General features: G+C 41.5%; 1 protein-coding gene and 1 long non-coding RNA gene across 10 annotated transcripts in view; one reads left to right on the top strand and one right to left on the bottom strand.

The window, feature by feature from the left end:
- The window catches only part of Tead1 (TEA domain transcription factor 1), a 254,498-nt gene that overhangs the window by 167,924 nt on the left and 67,056 nt on the right, over positions 1 to 19,518 (bottom strand). For all 9 annotated transcript variants that reach the window (XM_048361600.1, XM_048361603.1, XM_048361606.1 and 6 more), the window contains exon 2: positions 8,295 to 8,550. In XM_048361600.1, the coding sequence (XP_048217557.1) occupies positions 8,295 to 8,451 (157 nt within the window). In that variant the 5' untranslated portion in view covers positions 8,452 to 8,550. The remainder of the gene's footprint in view (positions 1 to 8,294; positions 8,551 to 19,518) is intronic.
- LOC125362711 lies at positions 62 to 18,368 on the top strand. Its single transcript, XR_007213074.1, has 3 exons — positions 62 to 74; positions 14,463 to 14,465; positions 17,862 to 18,368. It is a non-coding gene; the product is annotated as an uncharacterized LOC125362711 (long non-coding RNA).

Raw genomic sequence — 19,518 nt, 5'->3', positions numbered from 1 at the left:
AAATATCACGTCCTCATCTATGAATGTCCAAAGACCCCGCAGAACTGGTCATGGTAATATTCCTTCTTGGTAGGGTGGAAAGACAAGTTGAATAAGGAAGCAAATACAGATAACATTGTAAGGAGTACACAAATGGTAGGTCTCATTCTGTTTCATGTGTCTTTCACCAACTTGAAAATACTATCTTATCTACCTGGATTGGGATACAACCAGCCTTGTAGCTCTCAAACCTGCCTGACTGCCAGTATTACTCAAGGAACTTTTAGAAATACAGGTTTCCAGAGCATACTCCCAGAGTATTCATCTTGTCTGGTTTCCTTTCATCTTCTTCCCCTCTCCTCCCTCCCTCTCTCCCCTCCCCTTTCCTTTCTTTCTCAAACTCCTCAATACTTCTGTTGATGGTGATCAGGCTAGGGAACCCACTCAGTTGGTTTTTTCTGAAAAAAGAAATCATTTACTCTCCCCACAGCTAGGAACATTTCATTTACATCTTTATCAGTTTTGTCCTTAATGGGAAAAAATGGGGGGGGGGGGGCGCCAACAATACAGGCTAAAACCACCTTTTTGGGGAGGGCGGTGGGAACAGTCCGGGGGCTTGAACTCAGGGCTGGAGCACTATCCCTAGCTTCCTTTTTGCTCCAGGCAAGCACACTACCACTTGAGCCACATCACCACTTCCAGCTTTTTCTGTTTATGTGGTGCTAAGAAATCGAACCCAGGGCTTCATGCCTGCTAGGCAAGCACTCTACTGCTAAGCCACATTCCCAGCCCATAACCATCATTCTCTAAGCTTCAGAGATTTCTCCTGTCTTTGAGACCCCAAACCACCCCTTTATCTTCAAACTGCATGAGATCCAGGCCTAATTTTCCAGTTCCTACAGGTCATGCCCATCCAGATAGGCACCCAACACAAGCACATGACAAAACTCAAACTCTCATTCCTGTCCTGTCAAAAACCTGCTTCTCCTGTTTCTAGTCCCCATCTCATTCCATATTCCACCAACTCTCCACCACTCAGCAGTGGTACCCTGAAGTCAAACTTCTCTTTCACAAACCATATCCAGGAGAACAGTTCTATTGGTTATATCTCTGAAACTGCCTTCTGCCAGCTCTAGCAGCTCTGCTAGCACCCCTGTGTAGGCTCATGCTTGCCCAATAGACAACTGTAAGAACCATACACTTCATCATGATACCTGCAGGGGTGACTTCATAACACACTGGATGAGTCATGTCACCTCTCCTAAAACACCGCAATGTATTCCTTCTGCTCTCAAATCAATGAACGCCAGACACCCAGGCATGGCACATTTGCCCTCCATGACACACAGTGCTGACCCACCTTTCCGGCTCTTGTTACATTGCCATGAGGATATACACTCATTTCCAAGCATTCCATAGCTATGCCTTCTCTGTGCCTCCCCCATGCTGCCTCCTTCCACCCTTACCTTCTAAACCCCACCAAAAAAAGTCTGACCCTGGGCTCGAGACCACCTAAGGTTATGTGCAAGAACTCTGAAACTACACTACAAACATGCATATTCCCCCCCCCCCCCCCACTGAATATTCTGGGGAAAAAGCTATAATCCAAAGGAAGTGATAAAACCACTAAGTGGTCTTTTTCCCAAAGTTCAAAGTTAGATCACATAAGTGTCTTATCTTTGATTCTGACTCATTCATCCAATCAGAAATATACACAGATGAATGCCCTAATGATAAATATTCACAATTTGGGTTGCTCTTCCACAACTGTGTATACCTGTAGTACATGAACTTACTTACTTCCACATTATCCTAATTAATTGTACTGTATGGGCTGGCTCCAAATGTCAACTCTAGAACTTACTTGCTCTATGATTTTGAGCAAGTAGCTGAACATTGCTACGCCTCAGCTCCCTCAGCTATAAAATGGAGGTAGGACAGTACCTGTATCATTAGGTTGTTGGGAGGGATAAACAGGATAACATAGTCCCAAAGCAATGAGAGCATATCAGACTCTTGGTAACCACTCAAATATATCATCTATTTCAATTATTTCCTATCTGTTGCCCCCACAGACAAGGGGGCCTGCACACTGCAGAACCTCATAGAATAATTTATAGATCTATGGGTTTCTGGATCCCAGGCTACCTACTGCCACCTCATAGCTATTAAAAAGTGTATCTTGGTAATGACCTAGGCATTCTTTTCCTTTTTCCTCCCTTACAATCCATACTTGAGCCATGCTTAATTGGCTATTTTTCACCCACATTGCATAAGGTCTCATACCTTATGTATAAACCTTTGTGCACCACACACACTCCGAGCTTTCTAATCAAAATGTTGATGACGCTGGCTTTGCTATTCTCACAGGAACCAAACTATTTCGAAATCCCCCATTACTCATCTGTTCTAATAATTCTAGAATTAACCCTTGCCTTCTTTTGTTCCTATTTGGAGTAAAAATCCTTTCTTCTTCATCAATTCAGATTGCAAAATCCAAGACCTATTCTTTCTTAATTTCAAAGACAACAAAATAAACACCTTTCTCTTTTGCTGCTAGTTCCTCTCATAGCAGAGATCCTCCTGGCTCACAGACTATAGCACCTGCCTTTCTTCACTTTAACTGAGAATCCATGTCATACTTGCACATACATATTCAACATTACTGACACCATCTGAGTCCCAGGCCTGGCAACAGGGCCTTCAAGATATAGACAAGTTTACACTTCTAGCCTCTCTAGGGGCAAAACTCTGTGTGCTTCATATTTCTAACCAACCAACTCGAAACAACAGGTCAGAAAGAAGTTGAAGATGTCATATGATATACAATTGGAGAACATTTCCAAAGCTTGAAAACTTTGCAGAGAGCCCAGATTCTACAGCTATTTCCACGCCAGGGCCTCTGATAATCCTACAGCATTGCAACTCTCCAGATACTCAAAAAGGTGCTAGGAGAGTCAGTTCCTCTCATATAGAAAGATGGTCTTGTATCATCTCTAACGGTTCTCAGGGTCAGCGGGAGCCTGGCAACCCACAAGGTCAACCTCTCTAGTTGTACTAACTGATATACACTCGTGCTTGGTTATGTGTACTCTCATTATGATGCCCACTGTCGGTTTTACCATCAGCATCTTGTGCTGTGAAGGAAGCAAAGGCGTGCTCCTTGGCTGGCAACGACACAGTCAGCAAGTATGGACAGCTAGGTCAGACACATTCCACATCACCTTCTCTAGTTAGTCTCTAAGACTAACCAGTAAGCCTGACACTCCAGTAAAAAATGATTTCTTCCTGGAGCTGGCCTAAGCAAAGACCCCTAAAGGCATCTGCTCACAAAGGGAGAATATCACTATCACTGTCTAGCAATTCCTGGGCTCCGATTGCTTATAGGGTCCAAGACCACTAAACCCTTCCAAGTATCTTCCTGGCTACCACTGAGGCCAGCCTTGTGATCTGCATCCTCCCTGTCATGTTATTTGAGATGCTCTCTTCCTGCCAGCATCAGACCAGGTGTCCTGGACTTTGATAGCCAAGAACAGGCTTCAAAAGACTAAGTGGAAGGTGATCATCTTCAAAGAGTCCTCAGCCTTCCCAGAAATCTTTTGGCACATAGCCCTGACCTCAGGTCAGTTTCTTGCAAATGAACTTGTGACAGCTCCATGAGGGCAGGGACTGTGTCCGTCTGTTCATAGTATCCCCGACCATCCTAGGCACTGAACTGGAAAACAGCTGGAGGTCAATGGTGATTTGCCAAACTAATGCCCAATAGTCTCTATCAAGGAAAAAACAAAAATCCAGTGGGAAGACCCAGACTAGTGAGACCTAGATATAGAATTTTCTAGTTGTATCATCTTCAATCCCCAACTGCAAGAAGCCATGTTACCCCTCTCAGCCCCTCCCCATCCATAAGTGGGGATCACTATACCACCTCAGATCACTGTTAGGAGCATTAGTTGGAAATTACATGTAAAATCTTTAGCACAGTACAAGACAAAGAATACTTCTTTGTTTTCAGCTCATAAACACTTATGCCGCCCTCATTGTATGCCAGCTGCTGTTTGAGGGGGGTTGGAAGGATGTCCGGGATCACAATTACTTCATTTAATTCTATGATGATCCTATAAAGTAGGGTCTATTTAACGCTCCTTTGCAGCTGAGGAAGATGAGACATTGAGGGATAAGGCAACTTGCCCAAAATCTGAGATCTGCAAGTGCAAGACCAGGATTCCTATTAATTTCCAACTCCAAACTGTAACAGGCTGAGTCTGCCTTTAAGGCCAATGATCAATAAAAACAAGTTTCTATCTGAATCTTCATTTGATTTGGGAAGACTGGTGTCTTTAATTACAGAAAGAAGTAGATAGATGCAGGTATCCCCATGGCTCCCTGCTTTGTTTTGTCTTCTTTTCAAGTTATGTCCTACTCCCCTAAAATCCAATTTCAGAGAAGCTTGTTGACTAAGAAATTCTCTCTCATCTTGTCCTCCTGACATCTCCTCCCCCACTATTTACCAGAAAAAGAAACACCCTACTATGTAAAAATAAGATAAGAAATGAAAGGGAAAGGCATACAGAAAAGAAAAACCCACAGCAGCAAGCATTATGTGCCCTTAGGGACAAAGTTAAAGTTGGTCTTAACCCTTATATATAATAATCTTGTAAGAACAACTACTATACATTAGGGAGCCCAAGGCAAATGCAATCTATCCATATAGAGACAAACTACATAAAGTCTCAGCAGCCCCAAAGGCCAAGGTAACAGAGAGAAGTAAGCTATCTCATCATAAAGAGAGCTTTCCATTTTTCCCCCAATACTGCATTTGTTCCACTGCCAACCAGAAAGGAAATTTCATTACCAAAATAAATCACTTGACCTTGTTTCACCAATGGCTCAGGTTTAGTGACATCACAAAGCACTCTACAAATGCTTAGAAATACTGGAATTATTACCTCAGGGGGTATAAAAGGAAAAAACAACTACTTGGTATTTCGCTCACTGAATTATTTTGATTTTACTACATAGGATCCCAAATGCTTGCAATACCTTCATTTTCAAATCCCTTAGTAAAAAAGCATGCTCTTACGACCTTAAGAACCACTGATTCCTCGTCTGGCTTGTGTCCTGATTCATGTATATATGATGCACAACAGGCCAGAAGCCAAAGAACAGTAGTTCTGGTCCCCACACTGCTGACATAACACTGTCCTAAGTGGCTTGGGCCTCACTATGGAGGCTACCAAATCAACTTTCTTTCATCTTCAGAGTCCCAGAAGAGGGCAGAGGCAGCTCTCAGGCACATAAGGCATTGTTTTCTGAAGAGGGCCATTCTCTACTTCCCAGAACCCAGCCAACTAACATGTCACTTCAAGGCAGCAATAGAAACTCTACCAAGTTGACCAAAGAGAAGGACCAGAACTGAAAATCCATCTTAGACTACAATCAGGAACCAAAATCCTGCAGGCTGAAAATCCGCTGGTCTTGAAAAGACTGTTATTCCCAAGCAGTTAAAATTCCTGTCTCTCCTTCAAAAGGACTGTCTGATCTTAAATCAGGTTGGCCACAAATACAGTCAGTAAATGCAGCACTGACTTAAGGCAAAAAGAATACATAGTACAAGAATATGTATATTCAGGAAGCACTTAGAATCTGAGTTATCTTGGTTGCTAAAGACATGTTCCCACAACCAACACATTTCCCAAAAAAAAGATCATCTGGCTGAGTTAAAAGTACTGCAAGAACTATACACAGCACCACAACATGGAAAAGTCTCAACAATACATTCACAACATCTTTACCATCTTTTTATGAAGAAAAACTGAAAACAGGACCAAGTATAAAACTGCTTTTAAGTTCACTAATAATCAAACAACTCAAATCCAAAACCTCTCACGGTTCAGTTTCCTAGCTTGCTGCCTCTAAAACATAATTCCCAAGACAAGAGCTCTCACACAATTATTTTCACATAAAAGCACTTTTATGATTGACTTACAGGCAAATTGTTTAAATCTACCATGACTATCTAAAAAGAAAAATCTGGGGCTGGGGATATGGCCTAGTGGCAAGAGTGCCTGCCTCATATACATGAGGCCCTGGGTTCGATTCCCCAGCACCACATATACAGAAAATGGCCAGAAGTGGCGCTGTGGCTCAAGTGGCAGAGTGCTAGCCTTGAGCAAAAAGAAGCCAGGGACAGTGCTCAGGCCCTGAGTCCAAGCCCCAGGACTGGCAAAAAAAAAAAAAAGAAAAAAAAGAAAAATCTCAGTAGAGAAGAAAGCTAAAGTTAGAAAAAAAATTAGCTTTTGCTCTTAATTATGTCTCAGTCTACTCCAGAAGGGGCAGTTGGTATTCCTATCAAGAAACACAGTACAAAAATTATTCTAATCATTATTTTAGATAACATTATTTATACCATTATTTTAGAGTAAATCTAATACCATTTTTTATGTTTTGGAGGTTGGTCATGCAGCTTAAACTCAGGGCCTGGGCACTGTCCCTGAACATTTTTTGTTCAAGGCTAGCGTTCTACCACTTTGAGCCAAAGCTCCGATTCTGGTTTTTGAGTGATTAATTGGAGGTAAAGAGTCTTACTGGGAATTTTCTGCCTGGGCTGGCTTGAAAACAGCGATCCTCAGATCCCAGCCTCCTGAGTAGCCAGGACTACAGGTGTCAGACACCAGTGCCCAGCACAATGCTATTATTTTAAATTAAAACAATTTATGGATAAATAAGTGGGAGCTATACAAGGTAATATCCCAAAGCCACCCTTCAGTACATGTAATAAAGTCATCTTCAAAGAAGGCTTAATGATTAAAGAGCTTTTTAAAGAAGCTTAGGAGCTTCATCTTCAGGTAGGAAGACAATCTTCTGAGAACATGCAAGTAGAGGACCCACAGCCTGGGAGAGAAACAAACATACACTACCTACGGCCCTGAAACTGTCCACCCACCACAGCCAAGGAACTCCATTTCACTAGATAACAAGGGTGATTCTTTGACTGCAAAAGATCAAGAGACCCTAAAACAGTGCTGAAGGTTTGGGTTCCCTTCCCTCTCTCCTCACCCCTGGAATGACAGGCTGAGAAGCTCCAATACTGCAGAAAGCAAAACTGTCCTTGTTTCCATTACATCATCCATGTTGGAAGGGGGGGTGGGGGCAGGCGGGGGCACAGCTGGTGGCAGCTGCACCACCATCTGCTTTCCCCTCAGCAGCCTCTGATAGTTTGAGCTACAGCCTCCTACGGTTCCTGATAGAGAAGTGCAGGATTAAAGGTACAACACCCTATTATGGAGAAGAGTTGAAATTACTTCAAAATAAATCACTCCCATAATAAGTTAACAACATCAGGTAGTTGCTGAGCCTGTTCTCTTTGAGTTTAGGTTATTTGTTTGCATCTCTTTAGAGTCTGCTACAGTGCAAACTCTGTCAATTCAATGTGCCCAATTAAGACAAGCAGTGTGTACAAGTAATCACCTGCCATCTGTTTCCCAAAAGGTAAGCAGCCAAAAAGTACAAGTCTTCAGCTGGAAGCATTTACAGAAGAAAAGGGGAATGCCCAAACCAGCCAATCTCAGGCTAGTCCGATCAGTGGGTGGGCACTTGCTGCTGCCTTTGGATCCTAGGCCATCTACTACTGAACTATTCTCGCCCCACTGCACCCTTGGAGTTTCCTTCAGTACACACTGTAAGATGCCAATCTATAGAAGGGGAGACTGGGCAGAATACCCTGGGGGAGGGGGAAGGAAGGAATATCTCAGCTGGCCATTCAACTGCAAAGCAACAGCTGACCTGCAAATGGCTATTCTGGGGTCTGATCAAGCCCACACGTATGTTTTATCTTGACCTGCAAAAGGTTTTTGTGGGTTTGTTTTTTTAAGTGATGGCTTTTTTTTTTAAGGTAGCCTTCATATAAACATATAGATTATGGACGCTTAGCACATGCGCGCGCGCGCGTGCGTGTGTGTGTGTGTGTGTGTGTGTGTGTGTGTGTGTGTGTGTGTGTGTTTATGTGAGAGCAAGGGAAAGGTAATCAAGATCTGATGGCAGCAAGCTCCACTGCTCCATAGCACCAGTTATCTGGAACCAAGTGGCAGCATTCCCTTTAGAGCATGTGTGTAATGAAGAACTTGGAGAAGTCCAGGCTGTGATTTCCCAGTGGTCCTTTACTGACTCTCCTTTTAGTCCCTTGGATGATGAATTATAATTCTACAAAGATCATCCAACACAATAAATGGAGCTTGCTAGAAGGCCAGCTAAATCCATGCCCTGCCACCACACACAGCAGGCTGTAGGATTTCAAAGGAGTGTTCCAGGCCACTTACCATACATTTTGCCTTCGTCTGATAAGATGATTTTTCTCCTCCCACATGGTGGATAGATAGCCAGTGCCTCCTGAAAGCTCTGCTCAATGTCGGGGCTCCAGACCCCTTCCGCATCATTGTCAATCGGCTTATCTGCAGAGTCACTCATCCTTTCCATGTTTTCGGCAGGGCTTTCGCTGCCGCTCCAGCTGCTGGGCTCAATTTTGGCGGTTGGATTTTCCAAGCCAAAGCCTGGAGTCTTTGCAAGAAAATAAACCTAGAAGAGAAACCACAAAATAGTATAAGAACATGGTAACCACAAACATGCTGCTCTTGCTAGTTCCACTGCAAGTTCTTCAGTTGCCAGTTTTTCTTACAGAATAACATGAAATTTTGAGACCCATACAGCTTTTGAACTCTATGTACATATGGTGTAAAACTGCCCCACTAAAATGTAACAGTAGAACTGGATCATCTTCAACAAAGATATTTCTTCTTCCAAGGATAATACTCACTTGGTTACAAGCCTTCAGAGATTCATCTGAAAACCATATACCAAGTGTCTACTATCTACTGAGGGGCATATTGCTCAATGATTGTCAAGTCTCCATAGCAGAACAAGCCATTTATAAGAAAATGAAGAGGAGAATGATGAAAGGGGTGACACTGTACTCATAAACTGACATGTTGGATTAAAACCTCTTTGTACAACTACTTAAAGATAATTTTAAGGGTGAAAAATAAGAAAATGAAGTAAAAGATGCAGCCTTATTGTAATAACTGGTATCTTGTGTGTGTTGGAGGGAGGAGGGGTCCTGAGGTTCTGTCCCTGAGATTCTTTTGCTCAAGGCTAGTGCTCTACTACTTGAGCCACAGTGTCACTCCCAGCTTTTTCTCAGTAGTTTGTTAGAGATCAGAATCTCATGGACTTTCCTGCCTGGGCTGACTTGAATCTACAATTCTCAGATCTCAGCCTCCTGAGTAGCTAGGAGTACACTAGTGCCAGGCTATAACTGGTATGCTAAGTGAATGGGCAAACCATCCTAACAGGAGATCACCAAGCTATAACAGGGTAGAATGAACTAAGAAGGGAAATGATATACTCTGTTATCACAATTACTCATTCTACTTTATCAGCAACGCCAGCTGGCCAAGACTATGGCATTCATGTTTTAGGCTCTTATCCTGACTATACGCTGAGTTAAATATATAGTCAGCTCACATTTGGCCACTGTCATCTCCTGACTCTTAAGGAAGATACCAAAAGTCACTCCCATCCCATCTTTCCTTCAACGCCTACCACAAGTGCCTGACACACGGTGGAACTGTTCTCCACCTACGAGGGGCACTTTATAGCCTACTATGAATTCCCAATCACATGCAACTGTGAAGAAGTTTCTCATTAATTTTCCTGTAGCACTGAAGATTACAGAACTCAAAGAAATCTTGCTAAAAAAGATATTCTTCTTGTGTTATGCATATAACCTATGGTCACAAAAGATAAGCTTTCTAAACAAATGTCACACAGGCATAACACCAGTGTGAAAACGATCTAATCCAGTACTCCCTGCTGTCTTCACACTAACATATCAATATGCCTTTGTGTGAAAGGACATCAGATCATTAACTCAACATCCTCTCAAAGAGAGGGAGAAGAATTGCTCCTGGGGATTGGTGGGAAGAGAGAGAAGGCATAAAGCCTGAGTAGAGAGGCTGTGTGGCCAGTGCTCCCACCTTTATCACCCAGTCAAGTACATGCAATATTCCAAAGGCACTAAGAAGACAAGCAAGTTTGGGTGGACTAGTCTACATTCCAGGACAATCACAAGAGAGCAATAAGCCTTCTTTCTTCCCCTCTCCCAATTCCCCTAAGCTCCCCAACCTGTCTATCTCCACAGATCTCAGGTGCAGACACTCTGAAGCACATCCAGACTGCAAAATAAATGGTCTAACTAATGGGTGCTTTTGGTTTCTCATCTTGACAGGTTTTTTGACTTAGCAATGTTTAGATTTTTAAAAAGGAAAAAAAGAACCTTGGTTGTCTGACTTTAAATGCTAACCACTGATCCATCAAAGAACTTGTCAGCAAAATATTTACTACTCCTACCACCACATGTACATTTACACAGGACTTCAAAAATTGCCAAATGCTAAAGTATAAATTATGCCACAAGAAAGGGTTTTGTGACTGACCTCCAGATGAACTTATAATGCCTGCAGTGTGGGCCTTTTGAATTCTCAAAGTATTTCAGTTTGTGTTGGGATCTAAGAGTCCTATAAAATTCAATCTGAACTGCACACCACCCTAGAGTCTGTTTGAGTAGAGTAAAAGGGAACTCTTCAGCAGTAGTTAGCACGCCTCCTCTTCAAGTAAAACAAGGAACAAAAAAAACAAAGCAATACAGACATATAGAACCATAGTACAGGCCCTGAGCTCTGAGCAGCAGACAGAATGTTTTAACTTCCAAGAGCCATGCTTCAAGATATATAGTAGATGCCACACAGGGAAGGACTGGAATCTTGGATAGTGAGGGCTAGCTCAAGGGACAGGATCTTTGTTTGCCTTCAATAAACTTTACCATGCAGCTGAAAGCCATGGCATCCAGGCCAAAACATCTTACAATAATACTTCAAGTTCCTTCTAAAACATCTCATAGCCAGTGCACATCTGGATAACGCTTTTGAAAATGAACTACTACCTCCTCAGTATTGCCGACTTCCACACTGCATTTTGAAATTCTTCCATCAATAAGGTTAATATGCATTTCTTGACTTAACTTCCACCCATCTTTCCCTTGAGAGTGTATCTACCCCTTACCAGAGCAAATCTCAACACCTGTTTAGGTGTGACAGGAAACATCCCCAGGCTCCTGAAGGACTTTCAAACCAGAAACCAATCTCACTGCCCACCCCTCAAAAATGAATTCATTTGTCCACAGCCCTCAATATATACAGATAACCTCTGTAAAGTTATTTCTAAGACTGAGAGACCTAAGTCCTTGGTTTTATAGGGAATGTAACTTAAGTGAGCAATACTTAATCCATCTACTCAAGAAGCACGAACACTCTTCTAAATGTTGCCATGTTTTGATTCATTTACTGGAAAAGGAATACTGTGTCCATGCTCTTGCAATGTACTCAACTAGCGCTCAGTAGAGTGGAATTACCTCCTCTGGATATGGCCCAGCACAAAGCCCCATAAAACACCAGATACATAATCCACGGACCTACTCAGGCCTTGGTTTTACTACCCAATTGTAAGATGAAGCCCTGTATGGGCAGAGAGTTTCCGATCACAAGATTGGAGCTGGCTAAGAGAAGCTCCCTGTACCAGATACTGAAATAACTATTCTGGCATTCTATTCCTCAGCTCAAAATCCACCTCATCCTGGAAACTTTCCCTCAGCTCTGAGAAGACCAGCCATGCTTAAGGAGTATCTGAAAAACATGTGGAACTAGTTTACCACTCAGTGTGACCCAATTTTGAATGTACAGCAATTAGCACCTGCTTATCACTAATATGATGATCTAAATAAACTGGATATGGTAGCATACACCTGTAATCCCAGGCAAGATTGAGAATCCAAGGTCAAACTGAGCTACATAGCAAGATCCTGTTGGCCCCACAAAAAAAAAAAAGCCTAGTCAAGGAGATTATATGAATACCTATTCAGTACCTGCAGTCTTCATCTTCCCTATCATTCTTTGGCCACGGAAGTCAGCTTTCCCTCATTTCAGTCAATAAAAAGCACAGTACAGGAGGTAAGGATATGTGTGGGTTGGACATGGTGGTACATGCCTATAATACCAACACTTGGAAGGCTGAGACAGGAGAGTTGAGAGGAATTCAAGATCAGCCTGGGTTACATAGCAAGACTTTTATCTCAAAAGCTCAAGAACTTAAAGAGAAAAAGAGAGATTAAGTGGAAAATTTAAATTGGAATAGTGAAAAGTTGGCTCTCTGATCCAATTTCTTTTGTATCAATGGTTATTACTGACAAGTAATAGTTATTCTATGTTAAGAGAAACAAATAACATTGGATCCTATAAGATATAGGTTTGTTTTTATCATAAACAAATGTTATTTTAAGGAGAATATTTTACCTCTTTATTCCCTTTCCTTCTGACCACTAGAGAAGAAGAGAACCAGAGGTGACAGCTAAAATGGAAGCAAGGTGGTAAAGGCATAAAGACCAGAAGCCAAACAAATAGCCATAGAATTAAAGGGGGCAGAAACTGGTAAAGCAAATATGAGTAGGGGAGCAGAAATGGAAATAGAGCTAAGAACAAAGAGATGTCATGAACAGATATGGCAGGAGCCATTGTAAGGTTTAAACATAAGTCACAGAGTTGTAGAAGTACACAATATACAACTCCACCATGTATTTCATAGTTTGAAGGTCACTGTGATCTTACTAAAAGCCCAAATTTTTCTAAGAGAGATACTGTCTTCCAAAAAGACAAGAAGGACAAGTAGCTTCACCTCCAGTAAGACCCGATAACTCAAATCCACACTCCCTGTCCTTCAGGTGAACCAGGTTTTAAGCACAATGACAAAAGCTTCTGCTATTTTTTAAAAGTCCAGTGATCTAAATAAGTTACCTGAAGTCACATACTTCACAGACCCTCAATCTCAGAGTCACTTCTCCAGATGAGAGTATGGTATGAGTCTGATATTCTTACTCTACAGACAGAGGGAGGCAGTGCTGAATTCCCAACCCTTTCCACAACTGACATCATCAAGCACAGTCTAATTAATTCCTAATGAATAGTGATGACACTGACTCACCTCTCTGGGCAGTTGGGAGGAATGTCAGGTGCTAATGACAGTTAATTGCTTTTGCATATGTAAAGTGGGGCACTTAATTATTTTCATAGCATTTCAGGCACTAGCCAAACTTGCTAACAAGTGGACTGAGTAACACAGGTTGAGATCAGCAGTCTGGATTTCACAATAACTACCAGAGAGATGGAATTGTAGAGCATATGTCATCATCAGAGAGCAGAACCCTCAGAGAACTCAGACCCAGAACCAAGGGAACAGCTGTCAGGCAGCCAGCAGCAACCAGTGGGCCTTGGTGTCATATTCTCCAATTGTCAACAGGTTGCCTCTACTTTCAGCAGGAAAGAGTGGATAATTACTCCTCATTTTCAAAAATCACTTCAGTATCAAAAGAATACCTCTTCACTAAGCCTCTGGTCATAAGCACCCTGTAAGAGGACTTAGCCTTACTATCCTGAAATTCCCTAATTTATTCTCTACTTTATCAGTCCTAAGTACTTGCCATGCCCTGGTGACAGCTCAAGAAAAACTGTGATTGACTCTACATGCTCTACAACTGTGATGGGACCACTCTGTGTTACTAGCCTAGGAGAACTACCTTCCTGTTCCAGAAATGATTATTAGCCATTGAGAACAGAAATCCTACCCTTCCTGTGTCCCTTCAGCACCATGGATACCCAAAAGATGGTTAACAAACATTGAGAAACACATTTCATCCCAGAAACATAAGCTTCTTTCAGGAATTTATTACAAGAAGCTATCAGTATTTCAAGAGGAAATACTGATGATAACAGAGGTAACCAAGAAAACAGCAAGACTAGTTATCCAATTCCAATAAGCATACAAAGCAAATAAATGTTTCAGGTGAATTAAGATTACTAAAAATTAAGATAACAAACACTAGGAAGATAATATTCCTTTGCCACTAGTCTATACAAAATGTCATTTTCTCAGTTGATATGGTTCACTATGATTTAAAAATCAAAAGAGGCCCTAGGTACTCAGAAGGCTGAGGCAGAAAGATAGTGAATCTGAGGCAAGCCTACATAACACAGAATCTATCTCAAGAGTATGTATGTATGTACATATATACTAAGCTGGGTGTGGTGGTTCATGATTGTAATCCTAACTACTCAAGGAAGCAAACATTAAGAACATCAGGGCTGCAACCCCATCTCAATCAACAAAAATTAGGCATAGTGGCTCACACCAGACATCACAGCTACAGCTATAGAGAAAATGTAAATAGGAGAAATGACACCCAGGCATAAATGCCAGACAATTTAAATAATAAAGCAAAAAGGACTGAGTAATGGCTCAAGGTGTAGAGCACCTACTCAGCAAGTACAAGCCCCAGAGTTCAAACCCTAGACATAGGGAAAAGTATGGGCTGAGAGAAAGAGAAGTAGGTGTACCGAGAGGGAATGCTAGAGTGGAGGGGAGATGAGGAATCAAAAGTACAGAGTTCATATTTTAAAAGACATCAACACACCAGGAAACTCACCCAATGTTATATATAGTCTATTGATAGCCAACTTAATGATATGCTGGAGATCCTCTAGGGCTCAGCAGCCAACCTGCTCAGATAGGACCCTGCTGTGATTTAGAATTCCAATTTTGTTGCATCAGAAGTGGCCCTCTTACCACATGTAGAAAAAGGATCCCAGGAAATTTCTACAGCTTCTATGATAGAGGAGGGTTCTCTCTTTCTGGTCATGCTTCCATCTACCCTGAACTATTTAGCTACACATGCTAGAGGAGGAAAAGGTAAATCACAGTACACCTCTCATTAGGTTAAAAGCTAGTCAACAAAGAAAACTTAAAGATGGTACTTGAAGTACTAAATTGTGAAGACTAAGCCCTGCTATTGTTCTGAGAAGATCTACAAGGATCTCATAACTTCCGTCAGAAAATAAAAAATCTAGGCTGCAACATGACAGAAGGAAAGGAAAGAACTCTTCGTTCTTGTCCACCTAGGTAATCAGAAACAATATTCATTACAGTAAATTTTCCCCCCTCAGAGGCACTCAATCATAAGAAGCCAAGCTATCAGCTTGTTTGTGTGGGTACTGGTTCAAGCTGATCTGCCTTTCCTCACTTATAATGTAACTCCGCATACAGTGTGACAGTCAGTCTAAATCATACATGCGTATTTTTGAGTCCCAAAATATGATCATAAAAATCCTAGGGAGCAGATACTAAGCCTGTGAGGCCTGTAAGACCCAGGATGGTGTCATATAACATTAGAATGCCAAATAAAAACTGGGACATGATAAAACAACAACTAAAACTAACCTGTTGGAATAAATCCAGCTCTTGGGTAATACTCAAGAAGAGAACCAAAATACAAGGGCTTACAGTGGCCTATATTAATACTTATTGCAGGGCTGGGGATATGTCCTAGTGGCAAGAGTGCTTGCCTCGTAAAACTTATTGCAAGTAGAGCATGGTAGTACATACCTGTAACACCAGTACTCAAGAAGCTGAGGCAGGAGGATAATGAGTCTAGGCCACACTGGGCTACATAATGTGATGAAGCAAAGACAATATAGTATGCTATGAGCATAAAGATACACAAAACAGAGCAGCATCAAAACAGAGTTCAGAAACAAACTCATATATGTACATTCATTTCATTTGAGAAAAAAACAAGGCATTGTTTTGAATAAAACGGGGTCTTTTCCATAAATGACTCAGATTAACTGATATCCATATGAAAATATAAAACTTGAACCTTACCACATATCAGTCTACAATTAATCTGAAATAGATTTTATATCTGAAAGTAAAGAGCAAAATACGAATTTAGAAGAAAACCCAGAAGATTATCTCTACAACCTCTTTCAGGCAAATATTACTTTGAAAGGACAAAATGTAACTAGGCCTGGTAATGTGTGCCTGGTCCTTGCTATTTTAGAGACTGAGGCAGGGGGTTGGCTTGGGCCCAGAAATTCAAGACCATCATAGGCAACAAACACAGTGAGACTCAATTCAGAGAAAAAAGAAAAGAAAAAATAATAATATGGACTGTATTACAGTTAAAAACTTCCTTTCACAGAAAAGAAAATAAAGAGTATGCTTCAATGTGAAGAATCATTTCTTTAGCAAATAAAGAACTCCTACCAAATTAAACAAAATCAACACAATACAAAAAAGGTAAAAAGTTAATGTATTCTATAAACAATAACTAAATAATCCACCAAAAAATCACACAACATACCCAACTATCAAATTATGTGATGCCATTATACAACCACAACAACAGCTAAAATTAAAAAGTGTAGGGCATATATAAATGGAGAGAAGGGTAGGTGAATACAACCATGAGTGGGGAAGGGGGTAAAAATAGGAAGAGATGAAGAAGGGGGTGTGGGAAGAGGGGGAGAGGGAGGGAGGGAACAAAGGAGAGGGGAAGAGAAGGAGAAAGGAAGAGGAGGAGGAAGACTCAACCAAAAATATCTGCTCATTTCAATGCCTTTCTGATTCTACAGTTACCTTGGAGAAAGTTTATTCCAGTATCTGAGTAAGTTTTCTTTTACCAAATTATACTTTTTTACCTTTATACTTTTATAGTTTGTTTTTTAATGCCATCATCCATACTTAGGGTTAGCAGCAGAAAAATCCAATGAAATTCCTCACTGGATTTATTTGCAGGATGTTGGGGATGTCATTCATCACATCATATAAATTGTTCTTTTCAAACATCCAAAAAGAAAGATGTACTAACCAAACACCCTATTTTGGGGTTGTTTGTTTGTTTGTTTTGGGGGGGGTTGTTTGTTTTTGCCAGTCCTGGGGCTTGGATTCAGGTCCTGAGCAATGTCCCTGGCTTCTTTTTGCGCAAGGCTAGCACTCTTCCACTTGAGCCAGAGCAACACTTCGGGCCTTTTCTGCTTATGTGGTGCTGAGGAAATGAGTCCAGGGCTTCATGCATGCTAGGCAAGCACTCTACTGCTATGCCACATTCGCAACCCACCATATTGATTTTTTTTAAAAACCTTGGGCTCAACAGAGCAGCCTTCACTTTCATTCCCTGGGTTGAAAAGTACTTAAGCCACATTGGCAGGACCTTATGAAGGCTTCACCTGTTCTGCAAGTTTGGCTTAAGTCCACTTAGGTTCCCCACCTCTACCTCTGTCCTTTCCTTCTTCTTTTCTCCACTTTTTTTTTTTCCTACCAGTCCTAGGGCTTGAACTCAGGGCCTGGGCACTGTCCTTGAGCCTTTCTACTCAAGTCTAGCACTCTATCACTTGAGCCACAACTCCATTTCTGGCATTTGGGAAGTTAAGTAGAAATAATATGATTAGTCTCATAAACTTCCCTACACAGGCTGGCTTCAAATTACAACCCTCAGATCTCAGCCTCTTGAGTAGCTAGGGTTATAAGCATGAACCACTGGTGCCAGGCCTTTTCTCTACTTTTAAAAGTACTATTTGGCAGTCTTTAAGTTCATTGTGAAACAAAACGGGGTGTAAACACAATAACGAATTATTTCCATTTTATTTCAGTTTAATTACTGAGTGGCCCAACCCCATTTCCCCAACTAATGTTGCCACTCAGAGATGGAGATAAATATGATATACTCCTGCCCTCAGCAAATTCTCTATTGCACAGTGGACAAAGAAGTACATTAGTGATCATTGAGGACTTCAACCCCAAGACAACTAGCCTACCCTCTCTCTGCCGCCTGTTTTTCCACAGGTGAAATCTTGACTAGCCAGTAAATATGAACTTAACCCACTATATGGGAATGATCTATCTATATGCTTGTCACCCTTGGTTTGAGAGATCTGTTGAGCCCCAAGCCTTTAGTGATTTTTCTATCCTTATATTCAACATTTTAACACATGCCCAATCCCTTCCAAAGAGACATTGAATGCATACCTAAAATGAATGTATGAGTAAAAGCATCAATAAATGAATGACTATAAGATGTCACATGCTACAAAAGACAAATACTCAAAGCACTGTTAGAGCCCTATCCCTAGGTCAATGAGAGCTTCTTGGGAAGGATTTGAGGTAACCCTGAGAGCTAACCAGGATGTCTATGACAATAACTACAGGAGCACAGGATGGTCTATCTGCTCAAAGACTCTCACGAAGTAAATGAGGTAAAGAAAGGGTAAGGCATGCAAGCAGAAAGGTTGGAGCAGTGAGCTGGGCTGAACTGCATGGAGGCCCAAAGGCTGCAGGCAGGAGGGACTGCTCCACACAAACAAAACATCAGGGTTTATCAGGACTGTGTGAGAAAATTCTGAAGGTACATGCACACAATATACCTCCTTATACACTATTTGAGGGCAATAAAGGAGAACTGGTTCTTTTATAAAATTAGAATCATATTTTGTTTTAATCAAAAGTATTTTTGCATATTTTAGTGTGATCTGAGACCAGAATAATTCTCTAGGCAAATTCAAGTATTAAAATGTGGCATATCCCTTAAACCTTCCTAAGCGTGACAGTGACAATTCAGAAAGATGGTGACAGTTTACACAGGTGTGCTTGTTGTTTAAACAGCTCAATGTTATGGGATTAACTCTCTGCTCAATGCCCATCACCTGGCTCTTAAAATAAATGCTCATCAGACTTTGTACTCAAGCACTCAACTTATTTCTCTGGTCCCTAAAGAGAGTGTGATCACACCCAAACTGGCATGGGCCCCAGGCTGCTCTGCTTAGAGACACACAGGTCTGTACATGGCCAATATACAAAGATAACAGAAGGTAGGCAGGCATAAACTAACCAAAAGTATATACTGTTAGCTTGTCTGCAGATGAGAAACACAATCTACCATTGACTGATAGCACAGTGGCATACCAGGTCTCACAGAAAAAGATACAAATTCTAGGGCCAATTAAAGCCCTGCCCCTTCATATTAATCCTTGCCCTCCAAATGTAGACCTGGTCCTTGGGTTATACCAAGTTCATATTAAGCAAAAGGAAGTCTTGGTACACTGGAGAAGGATTGAGGCAGGGTAAGTGAGTGACTGCTGTTCCCTTACCCTTACACTCCCATTCCTTCAGATAATAAGCCAATGAACAAGTATTCCATGAGTACCAGGTACTTGTACAGACTTGCTCTGAGCAGACTAAAACTACTGCAAGGGCACGCATCCAAACGAAGTAGGGAGAGAAAGACCAAGGTGCCCACTTATCAATGTATCCATTTCTGAAACCAGGCCTAATTTCTCCTGCCTTCACTAATATGGCCCAGGGTGCTCTAAAGAGAGCCAGCTCTCTCCATCATACTTCTACCACCTTCTACCCCTTAGAAAATGAGTCAGCTGTACCAAGAAAAACTGTACAAGGCCACATCTTGATTCCATTCACATATCTGCAGCTCCTCACAGGAGTCTCTTTAAGGAGAAAAAAAACAAACACAAAAAACAGGCATATATTTCTTTCCAGGATCATTTCTTCCTACAAACTATGCCAACCCTGCTTAAAGGAGCAAGGAAGATG

Source organism: Perognathus longimembris, chromosome 13 (genome assembly GCF_023159225.1).
Source record: "Perognathus longimembris pacificus isolate PPM17 chromosome 13, ASM2315922v1, whole genome shotgun sequence".
NCBI lineage: Eukaryota > Metazoa > Chordata > Mammalia > Rodentia > Heteromyidae > Perognathus > Perognathus longimembris.
Note: the sequence above shows the minus strand (reverse complement) of the source record. Positions and strands in the feature narration are given on the sequence as shown.